Source organism: Megalops cyprinoides, chromosome 25 (genome assembly GCF_013368585.1).
Source record: "Megalops cyprinoides isolate fMegCyp1 chromosome 25, fMegCyp1.pri, whole genome shotgun sequence".
In the NCBI taxonomy this organism is placed as follows: Eukaryota; Metazoa; Chordata; class Actinopteri; order Elopiformes; family Megalopidae; genus Megalops; species Megalops cyprinoides.
This window is the reverse complement of record NC_050607.1, coordinates 12,657,508-12,677,232: the sequence shown is the minus strand read 5'-3', so window position 1 is coordinate 12,677,232 and position 19,725 is coordinate 12,657,508. Positions and strand designations below refer to the sequence as shown.

At 44.1% G+C, this 19,725-nt stretch overlaps 1 protein-coding gene across 2 annotated transcripts; it reads right to left on the bottom strand.

The window, feature by feature from the left end:
* Positions 1 to 1,832: 1,832 nt before the first annotated feature.
* On the bottom strand, positions 1,833 to 18,245 carry braf (B-Raf proto-oncogene, serine/threonine kinase). Of its 2 annotated transcripts, XM_036519988.1 has the most exons (20): positions 18,054 to 18,245; positions 14,192 to 14,293; positions 13,784 to 14,050; positions 12,382 to 12,485; positions 11,484 to 11,586; positions 11,012 to 11,160; positions 10,665 to 10,784; positions 10,268 to 10,427; positions 10,007 to 10,046; positions 9,018 to 9,137; positions 7,450 to 7,586; positions 7,050 to 7,167; positions 6,503 to 6,587; positions 5,475 to 5,651; positions 4,585 to 4,631; positions 4,295 to 4,413; positions 3,924 to 4,055; positions 3,268 to 3,402; positions 2,851 to 3,004; positions 1,833 to 2,451 (listed from the first exon to the last, which is right to left on the bottom strand). In XM_036519988.1, exons 1-20 carry the CDS (start codon positions 18,213 to 18,215, stop codon positions 2,429 to 2,431), a joined length of 2,454 nt encoding a protein of 817 aa, XP_036375881.1. In that variant the 5' UTR covers positions 18,216 to 18,245; the 3' UTR covers positions 1,833 to 2,428. The 2 variants fall into 2 exon arrangements, with proteins under 2 accessions (XP_036375881.1, XP_036375882.1); XM_036519989.1 differs by lacking the exon at positions 9,018 to 9,137 and having other exon boundaries at positions 18,054 to 18,244.
* Between the last annotated feature and the right edge of the window lie 1,480 nt (positions 18,246 to 19,725).

The following is a 19,725-nucleotide window of genomic DNA, read 5'->3' as shown; positions in this document are numbered from 1 at the left end:
TATACAGGCGTAAGTTACACAACATATCTTATGCACAATTTTTCTATACATTTGCAAGGTTGGATGGGTTTTAAACAACTTATTTTAGGCAAAAAACTCCTCAAGTTAAGGGTTGAATTATAAAGATCTTTGCCAATGGTATTAACGGTGTCAACAGCGTAACAGACAGGAGAGGTCAGATCTGAAACCCCAGGGCACCGCTCTCAGAAGTGTGACTGATATCGCAGCTGAGAGCAGTGTGATCTCACCTTTGCCACCTCTACACAGACAGTGCTGTTTTACTAGAGAAATCAAATTCTAAACTGATCCTCCCCATCCTGCACCTTATCCATCTCAACATATCCATGTATTTATCTCAAATCTAATGACTGAGAAGGCAAATTCCTTATAAGCTTGGATCTATTCCCGCAAAGTGCAAGTACACACACCTGAATGACTACACAAGCAGTTAAAGAAAAACATCAAAAATAAAGATTTCTCAAAGAAAATCATTAAAATAAAGTTAACATAAATAATCCTAACTCTGCAGGCCTGCCTGTCCATGAAAAAAACAGCAAAATACTTTAAAAACATAATACCTACGACCCATGAGCACTGGAATGAGAAGCCAGATGTGTACATTTTAAAATAAAAAGGAGGAGTTAGTTTGCAGGAGGCCTTGAAACCTCCCAGCCCCACAGAGCCTGGAACACAACAGGATTTCAAACAGGTAGACTGTGGTAACCTTGTTTTCAACTTCAGGAAAGAGCTTTTTTTTTTCTTTTACATCAAGTGCGAATGCTGAACCACAAGGCAAAAATCATGATGGCGTGACATTCTCTTCCTTCACAGAGAGATAAGGAAGCTGATTTTTTTTCCCTCCTGACAAAAACTGAAAACCGCACTAAAAATATATATATATATATTTACAGTGATATCAGAGACAGAAACACTGCATGACAAGCGACAACCGTTTAGGCAAACTTGTAGAAAGTAAGTGTACTTTAAATTAAGGAACCTGGCATTATGGCACAATGTGATACAGAAGTATAAACCTCACAGTAGCAAAACTAATGCGACAGTTCCTCGTGGGTTTCGCTCTGGCTTGGAACTTGGGACTTGTGGCTGTTCTTAGTCAGAGCGGCCTGGCTAACAGGGATGATCACGCTGATCATACCCGAACATTGCACAATGTGATGTGCCCAGCAGGGAACGATGCTTGGATCACCACACAGCAGACTAGTCAGGACTAGTCTGGATACACGTTTTCACCCCCCCCCACCCCCCCCCCCCACCCTTTCCCCTTAGCTCTGTTAAATCAACTTAACCATTGTCTGCACTTTGATAACGTAAAGTCAACATGAGCAGTCATTTAAACATCTTTGATTCCATGCCAACCCCGGCAAATAAGGATGGACATACATTCCTCTAGACTGTGACTGCTCACTCCGTCACACTGTAGCAGGATCTCTCCTGGACTGGAGTGAGGGAGTCTGGGTATTTTCAGCTTCCTGTTCACAAAATGGGTCCACGCATGATGTGGAAACAGCCGCACAAATGGACAGGCCCAAGAAAGATCTTCACGGTCTGCTGAAGTGTGGCTGATCTGCATGTGGCGGAATGTATTTGGAACATCTCCATCAAACATGAAAAGGGGGAAAAAAGGTCTCTGATGACAATGTCTCCTCAGAACCAGACAACCAAAAAAAAAAACAAAACCCAGCAACCCCTCCTCAAGCCCCAAAAACAAACATTAAAAGGAAAAAATAATAATTACTAAGAATAATTTAAAAGCAAAAAAAAAACAAAAAAAAAATCAAAGGATCATTCAAGTCATCTTCCAACAGGTTTGACTTTGTGCCCTCCGTTGCCTCTCCGGGATTGGCTCTGACACAAGCCTGTCAACCGATACCAGCCAATGAGCAACCAGGTCTGGCTGCTCCTTTCTTAGCTCTCCAGTGTCATTGGTCAAAGTGCGGATCCCGTGCTCTGGCTCACCCCGCCTCTGACTCCCCCCTCTCCCCCACCCCACTGTGTGGGAGGGACAAGATGAGGCGTCTCCTCGGCTGGGCGTGGCCACGCTTTCATCCTTTCCTCCCCCTCTCTGGCCTGGCTGCAGGGGGCTGTTGGCGACAACCTCTGTCTCCTATGGGGTTTTCCATGGCCTCCTTTTAATGGATTCCTTTACCTTTACTTGTTGTTGTTTTTTCGTTGTTCATTCAAGTTTTACTTCTTTATGAGCATCTGTTTTTTTTTTTTTCATTTTAATTGTGTCTTCTCTCTTCAGAGATCTTTATTTTGCTGTTTCAGCGAGAGATGTTGCTCTTCAAATTGCGAGGAAGAAAACAGCACATTCTTTTGTAACTATTTTTCTGTAATGGATGAACCCACTGTAGGAACACAAGACTTTTAAAAAGTGACAAGGGATGTATTGGTGGAATCTGCACTGCTACTTAAACGCTGAGAACTCCCCTGTGAGGACAAAGCAAGAAAAGCAGAAAATAATGAGTGAAAATGGTGCCTTCTTCCATAATGTCTCATAAATGCAATGCTTTACACAGACATATTTTATCCCTGTAGGGCCTGAGGACCAGTTACAGACATAATATACTAATATACGATACAACATACAAAATATACAAACATACTTTTGCTGCCCTTTTCAGATGCTCTAACAGGATGCATCCAGTGTAATGTTCATTTTATTGTTCAGTTGTATTGCTGACTGCAGTACCGCAGCCAACTACAGCATTTCTCATTCCAGAGGAGTACCATTTATTTTCCTTGAGAAAATTAAGTTTGACGTGCTTAAAAGCAGCGAATCAATTCTTTGTTCTGCAACTGAACACTACACTGCGATAGGCTGCTTACCATAACCTCCCGCCTGAATGGGGGTCTTGGGAGAGGCGCAGGCGTACAGGCTGAAGTCCTCGGTCTGGAACCCAGCCCGGTTTAGTGAGGGCTCCGAGGCGCTGCGGTGGATCTTGGGTAGGGAGCGTGCCAGCAGCTCTATAGAGGCCAGGATCTGTCAGACAGAGACACACAGCTAGTCAATCCTGACCAGAGAGTCCCCTCTTTCACACAGCCGATGGCCTTTTGGGCTCACTTTAATATCTGGCCAAAGTCAATACTGATAACAGCCACACAAATGTGAGAGGATGACCTATGTGTACTTCACACATCCTGATAGAGGATAATGAACCCAGTGAAAGAGCCTGCACTTCTGTTTCTGTCCTGACACCCTTGTTACTTCCTTGTGGTGCAGTGTAGAGGGTGAGGTAGAGTTACCTGTGGGAAGAGAGGCCGCTCCTCTCTCTTCTTCTTCAGGCAGTCGGCCATCAGCCTCTTCATGGCCTTGGGGCAGTTGCTGCGCACCTTGCTCAGGTCAGGGGACAGGTAGCCCCGCCCCACCATGAAGATAATCTGGAACATGGAGACGACCAAAGATTATAATGGGTTTTATACATGCAGGACCCAACATGTTACATTTACAAATTTTCTTTGTTTTGCACATGCAAGGTCTGCACACACAAAATTAGCAAAAAAGCTCTCCAGAGTGGCAGTTGTAACTAGTATAATACACAGATAATCAAGACAGTTTTTCCTTGGGCTTATATAAATAAAGCCACCGCGTTTTGCCTCTAAAGAAGCCTGAAAAATGGAGGTCGACACCTGTCAAATCACGTACTGCATACGCAGCAACCTGTATTTCAACAGTCCCTTACTATGATATCTATAAAATCAAAGCACAACTTGTGTCAAATAGTTAAAGCAGAGCTTGTGTCAAAGGCCATTTACCGGTGTTCCTTAACCCAGCTGTGTACAGGCTGCAGGAAAACGCACAACTGAAGTGCAAGAGCCTGCAATGCCGTCTTGGCTCCTGTCTGTGGGATCGTGTGTGCCATCTTGTGTGTCCCCCCCCCCCGCCGTCCTGCCCTCCTCACCTGGTCTCTGTTGTTGATGTTGGAGTAGGGCAGCGCCCCGGACATGAGCTCGTACAGCACAATGCCGAAAGCATAAACATCCGACTGGAAGCTGTAAGGGTTCTTGTCTTGCAGCCGGATCACCTCCGGGGCCTGGGAAGGAGAGCGAGACCGCAACCCTGAGCCCCAAATACAGCCAAAGCTCAGGCCTACATCCGAACACCTCCACATTGTCCATGCACCCTACTGCAAATAGGAAATGAACCCGCCTAACAATTCCAATGGTATTAGTCACAGGAGTTGGGGTGGGGTTACATAGAGTCACAGCTGGTGAAAGGGTGAAAGCCACTGTGACACAGCACACAGTTATTTGCCCAGAGTGCGACACTGACCATCCACAGGATGGACCCTGAGAGCTGCTCGAACTGGTGGGAGCCACTCCAGCGCGACTTCACCGTGGCCAGGCCGAAGTCACCGATCTTCACCGTCAGGTCCTCGTGCAGGAAGATGTCTGGGTGCAGAGGGTTAAGGATCCTCACACCCCTTCTGCTCTACCCCAGCGTCCCCCAACTGCACGTCGTAAGTATGCTCTTTCACCCTTTATTTCAGCATGCGAATGTGTTACTGAATAATAAACAAAACACAACGATCTGTATCACTGGGAGCATAACGGGAAGGATACTGTTGCTTTTAAGGTCTCTGTGGATAATGGACTTGGCATGTAAATAGCTGTGAGGGAAAAGAGAAAACAGTTTTAAGATGAGGCGTTCTCTGGACCATGAATGCCGGAGCTCACAGTTTTAATATTTCAGGAGTTGTGAACTAAGAGAAAACTGTGCGTCTACTATTCTGCTACAGTGTGCAGTTTACTGAGGGGAAAAACAAATCCCTCAAAATGTGAACGTGTCTGTACTATAAAATCGATTGCATTTCGACTAAAAACACCAAAGCTTAAGCATAACAATAAGCGCTGACTGGGCCACAATGGAAATTTGTGTGACCCACATTCTGTAAAAGACTTCCCCGGACACACTGTTAAGAGAATGTTTATTGCGCTCTACTTTATAAACATTGCAGTCTGAATTTACTCAATTATATGCGATAGGAACCTTGGATGTAGTCAGCTCAGCTGTCAGATTTTCCACAAGTATAGCCGATACCGATCGCTGAATAAATTCCATTATTAGATTAAATTACCTTCATTAAAAGGATACGCAAGATTGGTTTAATAAATACACGAATAATCAAATGAGTACATTTAATTTGGTCCTTCATTTCTCTCCCTTATCGACCCTTTACACTTTATTACCTTTCGATACCTTTGTTAGCCTGTTTAATTAATTACCTCTCTGTAATGCCTCTGCTTCTCTTCATTTTCAACTCAAGTGGAAAAGAAAAAAAGGCCAAAACTCTGCCATCATTTGGCCAGAGGTAACATGACTTTCCCATAACGTCGGGAAGCAGTTTTACCTTGGATCTGACCCTGCAATAACATATAGGTACGGCACTGGTTGATTGTAGCTGTTGTGAGGGTTTTTTGTCCCCCTTTTTTGGGGTGGGGCGCTCACTCACTCCATCCCCTGGGCGGTCTGCCGGGCGATGTCGATGAGCTTGATCATCTCGAACTTGGTCTCGATGATGTGCAGGTGGTGGTAGAGGCTGGAGCCCTCGCACCACTGCGTGACGATGGCCAGCTGGGGCTTGGTGGTGTAGCCCATGAACAGCAGGATGTTCACGTGCCGCGTCTTTCTGTGGGAACAGAACGGAGGGGCAGGTGTTGAGGAGGGCTCACAAACCCCAAAACGTCATGAAGCTTACTGATTTAAAAAGTCACAGGGGTTTTGCTGTGGAGAGCAAAAAAAAGGCTTTTAACGTGGCCTCCGTGTTATATAAGTTCTATTGTTAAAAAGTGTGGTTCGTGTGGGATTTACGATACTGTGGATATTGACAATCACGTTGTTATTGCAAAAGATGTCCTCCCATGTGAAACGCACCAGTACTTATTTCAAAATACAGCCATCAAGTATATTTTTGTAAGAACGACTGTGACCTAAGGGTTTGTCTGTTTTGGCCAAAATGAAATAGCAAAGTTGGATCTCCTCACTAAAACAGTACATTCTGCCTCATCTGCCTGAAGTACATAAATAGGTCCAAGCAATGGTTTTAGTGCTCAGCATGGAGGCGTCTACTTTGTGAACATGGTACACATTATGCCTAGGGATGGATACAGTCAGTGTGTGATCCTGTGATAAATTCAGCAGTTTTTGCTCCCTGCACTGACCAAATCCCTCAAAAATGTGCAACACTGAGCCCTAAGCATGAAGCCATGGTGGTGTTTAAAATGGATGCTCCGTGTGCAATATCACACCTTATTTAGAAAAGCATAAAAAATGCAATTTATGAAGTGTGATCAATTACAAGACCTCGGGCTCAAACAGAACACTGATTAATTGGTGTGAGAGAGCCTTCCCTGCCAAGAACAACAGCCCGACCTCCACCTCGGTACGCCACGATTGAGGCTGGTTTTGTTGTTTCGTCTTCGTCAGACGGCTGAAACGCTGAACATTCAGTCTGAGAGATCGTGAGGTGTTTTTTCGTACCTGAGAACTCCCACTTCGTTCTTGAAGGCCTGCAGCTGCTGAGGAGTGGGGGCGGTGACATTTAGCATCTTCACAGCCACGTCGCCTGCGCAAATACAGAGCGTTAAGGATGTGCCACTCCTGCCTTACAGCAACGTGTCAAAACTGCTGCGCTGTCCTGTACTCTGAGATGCTCAAATGCTGCAGCTTTTTTTCCTTGTTGCTACTTGTAATGGCACTGTTATTAAGATGTAAACACAATATCATCTGCAGAGTGATGTATGAGCGTGAGTGTGCCACCAAATTAACAATATCCATCCGGCTGAGAGGAAGGCAGACATCCTCAGGTGAGGACATCTTGAGAGCCTCAACCTGTGTGCATACCTGAGGAAAATCCTCCTGATCGAGTACCATCCACTCCAAACTAAATATGAATTTAAATTTAAAAACCAAAATTCCTAACCCCCCACAGTGTGGGACTGTGAGGACGGCTCACGATGGGAGGACTCGGGAGTCTCTCTGTCCAGGGGAGAGTGTGTGGACACCCCTCGGCGGTCCCCTTCCTCACCGTGCCACTTCCCCTTGTAGACGGTTCCAAAGGAGCCGGATCCTATCCGCTGCCCCAGGGTGATCTGGCCCTCGGGGATCTCCCAGTCATCACTCGAGTCCCGCCGGCCCAGGTTTTTCTACCACAGAGAGCAGGGCCGTTAGCACACCACACTACCATCAACCTGAACTACACTGGCTTTATGCTACATCCATCAGTTTACTTCATTGTCATAGAGGGAAGCATGATTTTCATTATCATAATATAATAATGTTACCTTTTCTATTTATTTTTAACAAGTTGTCTTATTTAGTTTGACTTAGGGCTTTAAAATGAGAGTTCACCACTGCAGTATAAAAAAAAAACAGCTAGGTCTTACAAGGGGCCACAGTGGTGAAAAAAAAGAGCACCAGGGCCTCACCATTTTATTGCGATCCTCGGACGAGGAGGAGGACTTGCGCTCTCTCGGCTGGCTGGGAGACTTCTGAGGCGCCTTCACATTGGTCAGAGAGCCGGGGAGGGAGGCGGGGGGCGTGGCTGAGAGCCCCGTCGTGGACCCTATCAAGGGGGAGAGGGGAGAGAGACAGAAACAGAGGAAGATGGAGGAGGATGGAAAGGATTCGAATGGAGGGCGGTCCGAGAAGAGAGAGGGTGAGCGTCGGGCAGGATTGCGTCAGGTCTGCTCTCATGACATGGAGGTGGGGAGTCATACGAACACATGCAGTGTGGGGGTGGGGTGGGGTGGGGGGTTAGGGGCGTGGTGCCATGGGACATGGCAGCTTTGTGCTGTGAAGTGGGGGGCATAAGGGGTGGAGGGGGGGACAAGAAGGCCCGCACACATGCACTAATCCCCAAATAGTCCAGCTCTGCATGAAAACCATGGCTTCAGGAACAGATTCATCCATCTCATCAGATTGCTCACTTCAAAATATGGAGCAGAGTTGAGGAGAAAAGTCTGCTTAAAGGACAGATCCAGTCTCACGCGCCCTACTTCCGTTTCCCAGAAAAGGTTAGGTACAGTTTGCAACTGAGCGCGTACACAACAAATTACCATACAGAACACACATTTACAAAGAACAATACTCCACGAACAAGGTGCTTTTGTATACTGTCCGAAATGGAGAAAGGCTGATCTCTCATAAGCCTTTCTGGTTTAAGACCAATATCAGCTGCTGATACCAGGTCCCTGCGGCGGCTCAGACAATACTGGCCCGGTTTTATTTAGTGAGGTTACTCCATTAAAGGAAGCAAGACACTGGCACAGCATGGTATTACAGATTCAAGGCTGTGCACGCTTCCAGTAATTAATAACATTTCGGCTTTAAAAATGTTTGTTCTATATCCGTTCCCTGAAAAACACACTTAAAACTACCTTGAGGACCTTGAACTCCTGTCACAAATGAACTTAAAACTGTTCCCCCAGTCAAATCAAAATTAAGGACTTGTATCGATCGACAAATCTCATAACCTTTCCATTTCACATACTATATGCATCAAGTTGATCTGGATCTACAATGACTGAATCATTTTAATTAAAATATTTGTAACTATTTGAAAGTTAACTCTTACCTTTGACATCCAAACTACATATTAGTCTGATGACCTTTTATTAGCCTTACTGAAAAACATAAAATGCCTTGCCTGGGTTCATTATTTTTCAGGAGAAAAAGTGCTCTATAAACCATTTCCCTAATTTAATCCACTGTCCCGACACCCTCTTGATCAACTCCAGTCTCACGAGACAACTTCTTGTAAACAAATGGTGACTTTGACTAAAGGTGAGATCTGGAAAATCTCCCTCACAACACAGCAATACATGAACATACAGCCAATGTAGTATTCATGTATTCACATTTAAACTAAATTTAAACTGAGCAGCAGCTACCAGTGGAAGAGCCTAAGACAGTGAGGATGTGGTCGTGAAGGGCGTGAGAGTGAGAGTGAGGCACAGAGAGAGAGAGGGAGTGGGGAACGCAAAGGCCTAGCTACCTCGAAACACGGGACCAGGCTCAAAATCAAACACAATGTCATTGGGGTAGGAGTATAGGAGGGGACTTGTGGTCCGGGTTCTGTGCTTCCTCAAACAGCGAGCTGGTTGGGTCAGGGGGGCTGCAGGGGGGAGAGAGACAGACACAGATCACAGGCAGGGACGCCCAGGGACCCCCCCTCTCAGAGACTGGCCCTGCCCCTCCCGCCCCCGCCCACCCGGTGGGGCAGGCTGAGGGCAGCCTTCAGAGAGGGGATGCAGGGAACTGAAGCACCTTTTACAGGCACGGTACTGGTCCTCCTGGAAATGCAGGAGCCAGGCACAGTCTACAATGTAAGCTACTGACCCACAGTCCATCACAGCTGCTGGACTGACTGGTCTTAAACAATGCAAGGTGTGGGAAATGGATGGGAATATCCTTTAACCAAAGCTACAAGATTACGATGTGCAATGGGCAAATTCACTACTCTGCAGCATGAGAGCAGCTCTGTCAAATGCATTTTGAACTTTGCCTTTATTTTTCTTTTCAGAGTTTTTCAGCCATTGCATCACTGCACAGGAAAAATGTGCAAACATTTCCACTAATAAAATTTCAGTATCATACACTCTTTTCCAGACTAACAAAATTACTTGGGAAGCTAAAGGTTTTCATTAAAAATGACGGCAGTGTCCATAATCGAACTGTCTATTGGTCCATTTAAAACTGCATATATCTGCACTGAGTGATTTAATAGAGGCCTTCACTGGGCAAGCAGAGAGAGTGAAGAACACAAGACAGACATGTAATCTGGGATACAGGAGTGAAACCAAAAGGATGGTATGAATGCATGACTTCTAAAATGGCACACTAAATGGAAACAGAGTGAGGGAAAACCTGACTGATCAGGTTAAACTCGTCCTTTCATAAGTGGTGACAGTGCTCCGCTAAGATAAAATACAGATAAGATGAAAGGGGCGATAAAGCAGACATCAGTGCGGGAGTCACTCTTACCTCCTTCTGACCTCTGTAAACCTTGATCTCGAATCAAGTCCTGAAATAGGAGGACGATACGGTGACCGGAGTTACTCACACATTCAATCCACTCTGATTTTTCACTCACAACATTTACCGTGAATAATATTTCAAATGTCAAACGACGTTATAAAAACAATGTACGTAGTATGTGCCTAATATGCCTAATGTAAATTATCACATCACGTCTGGTTTGCCTATACTACTACAGATCTCTAGCAGAAGGGAGGGGTGACTCACGTCGATGTTGACGGGCTCGATGGTGTTGATGTGGACGTTGGGGGCGGAGGACGAGCGGTCCCTCTGGCCGAACTGGTTGCGGTGGTCCTCGTCCCCGGGCCGGAAGCTCTGTGGGATTGGGATGGATTTGGAGGGGGAGGCGACGGGGTGGCAGAGGGATCTGGGGGGGGCCACAATATTATGGTAGTCAGCTACGCAGTTGTGTTTTGACTGCTTCATAAGTATGAGTCAGTGACTGACAGAATATGGAGGTTAAACCCTTTATGAGATTCATGGGGCATCACTGTCCCTTCCCTACTGCCTCCCTTGGGTCTACATCAGCCTACATCACCCTCTAAAAGAGGTATACAGGCCCATGCACACAGCACTCACTGTTGGACCATGTCGTCTCTCTTACCCGGTGGAGTCAGAGGGGGGCAGGGATGGGCACACCTCAGACATGGGGGTGGTGCCCTCCGATGACGCTTCCTCTTGCGTGATTGGGTGATGCTCGAAGAACTTGGACACCAACAACAAGCTGCAGGGACACAAACTCCAGCCTGTTAAGTCTGGCTTTCCATCCACGGACATACAAACACTTAGCATTCTCAGCTGGAATGCCACCATCAAAGGTGGCTCCTTCCCCTCAGTCACCATGCTAACTCAAACCACAGCCTCCCTCTCGTGCACCCAGTTCTTCAGACCCTTCCCTCGGTGCTAACGTGTGCCCTGTGGCTTGGGCGAGGTGTGCGGGCGGTTACTCACTCCAGCTGGTCGTAGTTCACACACATGAGGGGGACCTCAGTGCTGCAGCGCTGGTGGAACTTGTAGCCGCACGTCTGGCAGCGGAAGCCCTGGAACAGCAGCTTCCGGCAGAAGTCACAGAAGGCCAGAGTGAAGAAGGTCTTTCGCACCTGGCGGAGGAAGGACACACACATCAAACCCACCTATGGGATTCATTCAGTATTGCTAACACTCTTCCAGATGGCCTATTTTCACAAAAGCAGCTCAAGTCTGCCTGCCAAGATTGACAAAAACCAACATATATCTGGACTGCCAAAAAATGACCTGGCCATTCTCATGACTGAAATGAAAAAAGGAGTTTGTATGCACTTTTCAAAAACAACTGTATTTTTTCAGCAAGGGAATGCATCCTGATGTTACTGGTAAACTGCATTTTTTTCAGTACGAGAAAGCTTTATGACGTTACCAGTTTTGCACTCGCCATCATACTTACAAAGTTATGCGTTGTCAGTGGCACATTTTCTAAAACCTCTACATGAAGCTCCTCCCCTGTGAGCCAGGAGATATCCGTGTCCCAGCCAATGGGCTTCTTCTCTCTGAAAAGAAGGAGAAGGGAGGCAATGCTTTGATGTAGAACCTTGTTTGATATGGTAACTTAATGTTCTATAAGCCCAGAATCTGCATACCAACCCCATTGAACTGTAAGGGCTATATGAGGATAAGCACATATTGAAGTCTGGGCTTTGATCTAAATGGGTGCAACTCGGTGAGAAATTTACATAATGGCAAAGCCAGGGCTATTACATTCCACTAAGTCATGTAAACATTCAAATTCTAAAAAGAAATATTCTACATTTAAATGATACATATTTTTCAAATGTGTACAACATGAATGCAGTTGTCAAGTATTTAACACTAGGCACACAACTTAACATTGGATAACTGGATGTACAACCGAAAAAATATGCATTTTTTATTTTCAGAAAACCTACACATTGGAATAGACTCCATTGAATAAGGCCATTTTTCAATGAACCTGACACATAACCGCTATCGGCTAACACGAAGCGCAGATGCCTCGACAGCACTAGGTATGCATGAGCATATCTTAAAAGCCTCATAGGGCAGTTCTGTGAAAAGTTAAAATTCCAGTTATCACTTAATAGTTGTCTACTTGGAACCTGTGAATAAATGTTATTGCTTTCTGGAAAAGGTCAAAAAGTAGTTGACAATGATCCTCAACGGAAATGAGTTTAGCCTACAGGTTGCTGGGCACAACAGAGTGTTTTCCCTGGATTTATGTTCTCAAAGAGTGGTTTTAACTCTGTAATGGCAATCAAATGTCAGAGTTGCAGGAGGAGAGCAAGGCCCTCTGGGTAGGAGAAGCATACCCATCCTGTATCCTGTAGACAGCACAGCACTCTGGGATCAGACCCCTCATCATCAGGGCCTTCTTCAGCGAATCCCGCACCGTCATCCCACAGCGAGCCGGGACCTGGGGGAGCCCCCAAAACACACACGGGGTGAGAAAAAAAAAAAAAAAACACACACACACATACACACAAGGGTGGTGTCAGAAAATTTCACCACAGGATTATGGGTTCAGATCCCAGGTTGGGACAGGTGTCTGCCTCTCTTGTAAAATAATGGCTGGGGTTAGAGTTAAAGTTGGACAAGCTGATCCTAGATCAATGGCTGGAAGAAGAAAATACATTGGGATGAGAGACACTGGACAACGGATGCTCCATGAGTAAAATCTAACTGCAGGATGGGGGTAACTAAAGTAAGGACCGGGGTCGCCCTGGATCTGGGTGCCTGCTTAGGAAAGACACTTGTTGTTGATGCTGGAGCCTCCTTTCGCTTGAACCCCAAGAAATACAGCAGACGAATACAGCAGACGCCCCAGCGTGTCCCACATACACGGTAATTACACAGACGTACACCATTCACTCTGCACTCATTCCCAGGCCCAGTTTTTGCCATTTCCCAACAATTTCACACTGTGCGGCTAATCAACGCGAAAGGAGGTCACCTAAATTCTCTGATTTCCCCTGGACTCACTGCTGCTCAAAGCTCTCTTCAGAAAACACCTCAAAACCTCTTAGGCTACGGGCCTGGATTTCCACACCTGGTTGGGTATAAGTGCTGCAACCCGTGTATGGATGCTTCATGACTACCACCCTAGCAAGGTGTTCCTTCCTTTACATTACAGTCATTTAGAACACACCCTTACCCAGAGTGACTTCTAGCACAAGAGAACAGATATGCATCCATCCAACTTATATGAGCAACAGTGCTAGATGTGGTTAACAACACTCCCAGATCTGCGAATGCATGCACAACACCATTCAAGCATTAACACAAGTAAACTTGTGCTAAGGTGGTCTTCCTGAAGCGGAACACTCATTTTTTCCTTTCATGCTTCAGGTCAAACTGATTCAACAGTTTAGCTCTGACGACAAAAGAACAATATGTACAGGTCTACAAAATGGGGAGACGGTGTGTTTGCAGAAGGTAGCGTGGTTTAAACTGGCTAGGTCAGTATTGTCAAAAAAAAAAAGAAAAAGACGCTGATGAGGCTTGGCAGAAGGGTAGAACCGGCTTGCTGGCTACCAAACAAACACAGCCTCGCACTGCACTATTCATTTCCAGCAGCCTAAAAGCAGGTCTGCCTGCTCTAATCTGATTTCGAAACCACCTCCACACACAAACACACACAAATATTTGCCTAAATTCTTCATGCAGTGCCCTCGATCCCCCCCCAAAAGATACAGTTTTCTCGACGGCACTCACCACCGTCCTCTGCTTGTTGGGCAGGAAGACCCGCACGATGGGCTTCTGCGGGGACTTGGGGTTGCCGCGGGCGGCATCTACAGGAGTCTGCAGGACGGCCAGGGTGGTGGGGGCCTGGGGAAAGCCCTGCGCCCCGCCAATCTTCACTTCCAACAGGTTGGGGGTAGGAGAGGGGCAGGAGAAGTCGGTACCGTTCCCAATGGCCTCCAGCAGTTGCTGCTCTCTCTGTTGCAGGGCATCCAGCTTACTGGTGTATTCCTCATAAGCCTGGAGGGAGAGGGGCAACTCACAGCTTACCCCACAGTTACACAATCTATCCACAGTTTACTCTTCAGTAAATCACAGCTGGCTGATGCTGGAAAACAGATTCAAGGTCAGAACTAAGTAAACCCCTTCATGTCAGCTCACCTCTACGTATATCGACGGCGGGTTGTTATCACCGCCAAACTTATCCAGAAGCGCCTCTAAGTGCTCTTGCGTCAATTTGATCATCTGTTTGATGTTCCATATCTGCAAAAGACCGACATTTACCATCAACTCAGAGAAATAAGTTCAAGTTCACATTAAAGTAAATAATTATACATGTACACTTTCAAATGTGAACATATTCTGCTCAATAATCGGGACCCACTTAATTCCATTACATAATAATTTTTTTCCGAGGGAACACCCGACACACTTCACTAACTTCAGCTAACTAGCTAAATATTTCAACATGGTATTGAAGTAAAATTATTTTTAACTGCATGTTAGTGTTTGGGGAACTCATGTAGTGCAATAATTACATACATTATGATTCATATGATATGATACACTAATATACACATAATGATTCTTCTCCATCATTCTCCATCACTGATTCATATTGCTTGTATAGTTTGTTATAGCTTTAACTATGATCAAAAGCTGATCATGTTCCTGTTGCCATAAAGTAAGGTGTGACACAAATCTTTAAGGAAGATGCCTCTCTCCAAAAGACAGAATTACAAATGCAATTCACAATAAACGGCCTTGTAAATCGTCTCTTAGTTTTTTTCTGTTGTCTAAGTTTACGAGGATAAGCTAGCCAGAAACTATAATTGAATCAGCAACTGAAGAAACAGTGCCACCTACTCGTAAAGGACAGCACACAAACTGCACTGCAACAGCATGCACACTTGGCACACCCATCACGCATTTGAGAACTTGAGATTTTTTCAATTGAGAAATGATACATTTGAAATCAGCTCACAAGGTATTGTGGTGTTTTGCAAGTTCCTGAAATTCAAAAGGGACCTCTGATCCGTCAGCGAACCAATACCTTGAGGTAGACCACACGACCAGCTACTTACACTAACCCTAACCACAAAACTTTACACTTTCTGCACCAACACTCTTCCTGATAACTGTATAACAATCATACACCGGCTGCAAGGTCAGGAAGCAACTCAAAGATGGGGACTACAAAAAAGTTTGGGCAGAGAGCTATTGGGACAGTGGAGTATGGCGCAACTACACTTTTATAAGGAAACAACACATTCTTGCATGAGGCAAATAGTGCTGAGCATGATAAACCAGTCCCTTTCCATGCAGGAATGGCAAACCAGTCCTTTCCATGAAAATGTACCCCTGTTTCTTTTGATTAATGGCTGTCAACCAGGGCTGACAAACTCTACTGACTGGATCTGTCATCTGTGTTGCTACTCTCCTAGGACAGTGACATACAGCAAGCTTTATCTGCCCAGAAACTATCACCGAGGTGTTATATCAGAAGAAAACAATTAATTCACACTAAATTATGAGTTTACTTCTCTCTTGTTTTTACTGTATAAAATGTTGAGAATCTGATTAATCCAAATAAGAGAACCCTTCCCTGTAGAACAGGCTAAATGTTGCCATTACAGAGGTATAACGTGGTTCAGAACTACCCGCCACATCACAAATGGTATTCCTTTCGAAATTTAGACGCTGAACTTGACAGACAAGACAGAAAGAATGTTACGATCTTCACAGCCTAATAAATTGCACACACTAGTGACTGAGTTTGAATTGCATAACAAGGTAAAAATCCAAGGCACATGGAATTGAAGTTTTTTGCTCCAAGCAGCAGAAGTGCAAGTGTCACAGCATGCCAAACAGTAGTGGATGAGGTCTGCTTTGTCTGAAAGGCCTTTAATATGTAGAGAATGGACAACTTTCAATGAAACTAACACAACACAAAGCCCAACACCTGACATGTAAAATCTTAAAGCATTTGACTGACTCCAACATGACAGGGCAATGACATGACCGAAAGGCACTATCTGCAGTGCACACTGATGTTTACAAAGGCGGGACTGGACTGGGATGTTTGGTATATTATACATCATTGGTTAAATAAAAGAAAATGCAGCCTAACATTTCAACTGCCATGCCTGAAACTCTGCATCGGAAACAGGGTCAACACTTTTTTTTAACTCTTCCAACTGGATAACTGCTAAAAGCAATAGATTTCGGTCTAACAATTTCACAGTTTGAGAAATGGTATATAACCTATTTTACATGGTACCTCTTGGGCAACTACTTAATACCTTGAACACATTAAGGCCACTTATCTAAAGCCAACAACTGATCCGTTCAAGCAATTAAAAGGTTTAAAAGGAACAAACAAAGTTCCCATATTGTCTATGACAATAAAAACAATCAGAGAACGCTAAGAGCATCTTAAGGCAAGAGGACCATGCCATCCACAGTGTCTGAAGCCATGGACATAAAAAAACAATGTCATATATGGATGCTGTATCATTTAGCCTATCCACTGCAACCTGAAGTGCAAATTAGAATTCAACTTCAAGGCCAAGTTATGCATAACAGTGGTATTCAATTATTTACTCTGCTCACGAGGGAACATAGTTTTGGTTAAGCTCTGTGAACTCTGGAAACTTGATGACAAACTTCAGACTGTGACACTTTTGGAAGTAATAGAACTGCTTTGGAAGTAATGATTGGAATGTAAAAGAACAATGGTTTCTACAGGGAGCCTTGAAAGACAGTTTAATTTCTGTCTATACACAGAAAATGTTCATAATACAAAAGCAAGAGCGATTTACTTCTACTTACTCGGTTTTACAGAATAGCATTTGCTTCCAATGTGCTGTTATGACTCCTGCTCCAAGATCTGGGTAGCATTTTAACAGAACTTTCAACAACTGTATTTCTATCATGCATAAACTAGACATCATTCACACAATGGTTTAAGTAAATGTAATATACTATGTTATATGACACAATTGTAGCTAATTACTTAGGCCTGCATAGCTAACTAGCTATGTCAAGTCAAAACATGACATGATTCGCATGTAAACAAAATACCTACATAATACGTAGCAACTGCATAGATACATGAGATCCGTTTATAAACTATATTTTCATTGGGTTTCTAGTTAATTTCCTGTGACACAATCCTAAGACCAGCACAGGCCCTGTAGCCTACAATACATTCAATAACTGTGGCTAAATGGCTAGCTACATTATTATTCACAAGCCATATTATTAATATTTCAAACTGCAAAATAAATAATGCATGCCCGAATCAAACAAAACAAAGCGGAACCATACTCTACTTTGGTTAGCCAGACAGCTGCCCTACTTCGAACATCTAGCTAAAACGATTCAAAACAAAATTATGAAAATATATGATGCGCATACGTAGCCAGCTGGCTAGTTATCATTACAGTAAATCAATTGGAAATATTGAAACATGTCTAGTTCCGTATGTATACGTGTCAGCTTTAATCCAAAAGGGAAAATAAGTTAAATTTGCACATTAAATGTATAAGAAATAGTAATAATAAATGAGCAGACCAAGTTGGACGCACTACACCCCTTGCCAATACTGTACCTAGTGCTAGCTAGCAGGTAGGTAAGTAGCTAGCTATAACTACATCTGAAGCAAGCGGTTCAAAACACAGGGAAGAGAATGAAATATAGTTAGCCATCTAGCCAGCTAGCTAGGCCCTGTAATAAACATTGGGTCCGCGAACATCAGTTGAAATTAACTAAATATTAAATACCATGGTATAAATTATATTTCTTGAGCAAATTAATATGCAATATATGCCTATGCACATGATATCATATTATCGTTTGCATTTTCATTATCATACCGTCCCCCTGCAATGCATCCCCACGACAGCGAGCGAGCTAGCTTCATAGCTATTACAGCCGGTGTTTCCTGAAGATACACATCCAGCAATCTCCGCTCGGTGTCCGACTCCCCCCGTCCTTCTCTACCCTGTCTCCCGCTGCATACCTCCTCTGGAATGTCCTGCTGACGCTCGGGGATCCCTCCGGAACATATGGGGTCGAGCCCGGCACCCAGTTCGTCCAGTCCGCTCTCCCGCTCGGAATCACGGTCCATGGCGTCTCCGTTGAAGACGGGCGGTGGAGACTCGGCGCTGCTCAACGCCGCCATTTTAAACTGCGAGAAGCTGAGTAGAAAATAATAGAGAAAAGAAAGAGTCCGAGACAGGAGGGGGAGACAGAGAGAATCGGGAGACGGCAGCAGGACATAGGGACCAATCCACCAATATGGTCAAAATCATTTTAAAGTGCTTCCTGCGGCATGTGCCCACAAAGTACTATCACTATCACCAATGATAAGGTCAGCAAAGTAATACGTGTCCTCTGTTTTCAATTACCCAAATGCACCATTGCATAGCAATAATAACAATAACCAAAATAAAGGTGACGTCCGACATATTTACATTTACATTTATTCGTTTGGCAGACGCTTTTTATCCAAAGCGACTTACATAGGTTATAGTTCTTTACAATGTTATCCATTTATACAGCCGGATATTTACTGAGGCAACTGTGGGTTAAGTACCTTGCCCAAGGGTAGCAGTGTCCCAGCAGGGATCAAACCGGCAACCTTTCAACTGTAGATATATCAACTGTAGATTTATTTTAGTCTTAATCATTATTACCATGTTTCCAGGCTCACATAAAAACGGTCTGTGAATAACACATAATGCTTTTGACCTTTATAAATATACCCCATGACATACTGTTTTTTTAAACAACTGACATTTAGAGGAACTAGATTTGTGAAATAAGTTCATTTTCTAGTCAAGGCAAGGCACATCAGTCTCTGTGACACAAAGAGGGATTCTGGATATTCAGTTTCAGCTACACTCACTTCTCTTCCAGAACAATTCATATTGACACTTGGGAGTATTGCGAGTTGATTTCTGCACAGGCATACCTGTCCTGTGCACACCATGAAAGGGAAAAGACCATTCATCACTTAACATCCATTGATAACTGTCTTCAGACATATTAAGGGCTGCACTGGGCAAAATTCCAGAAAGCCATTTCTCATGCACTGAATGAATGGGATGACTGGATGGAGTTGATGCCAACTGGAGAAGCAGGTGGCCATCTTTGTCACTGAGTATATGAGCTGACATGGGAGTCCAGATCTTGACATCATAAACTTGCATAAGAGCATCTATTTATGTTGCAGATAAAATGTTTTTTTTTTTAATTTATAAACACATCTGATGTTGAACAGATGTGCAATTCAAGTTATTTTTCAGAGCCACGCTTGTCTCTTGGTCACACCTGCACCAAGTGATTCATTAAGAAATCTAAATAAAGAACAGTAGATTCTCAGGTCTGTTATTACCTGGTGCAGTGCTATTTCTGTTTGACCCATTACTTCCTGTACACATTAGTATATTCACTTTAAAAGTACATAGTTTATGAGAAGATGCTGGATAAGGAGCTGCACATATTCAATTTCTGTTTGCCCACTCAGATTTTAAAAATAGAAATGATTATGTTTTTTTTCTGTACTTACCTGATCCACAAGGTTTCTCCATGACAATGAGGGTGTTATTTGTTGGACATTATTGCTACAAAATTAGACAAAGTATTACGATTGTTTTTTTCTATTAACATAAATTATCCATCTTTTGTAT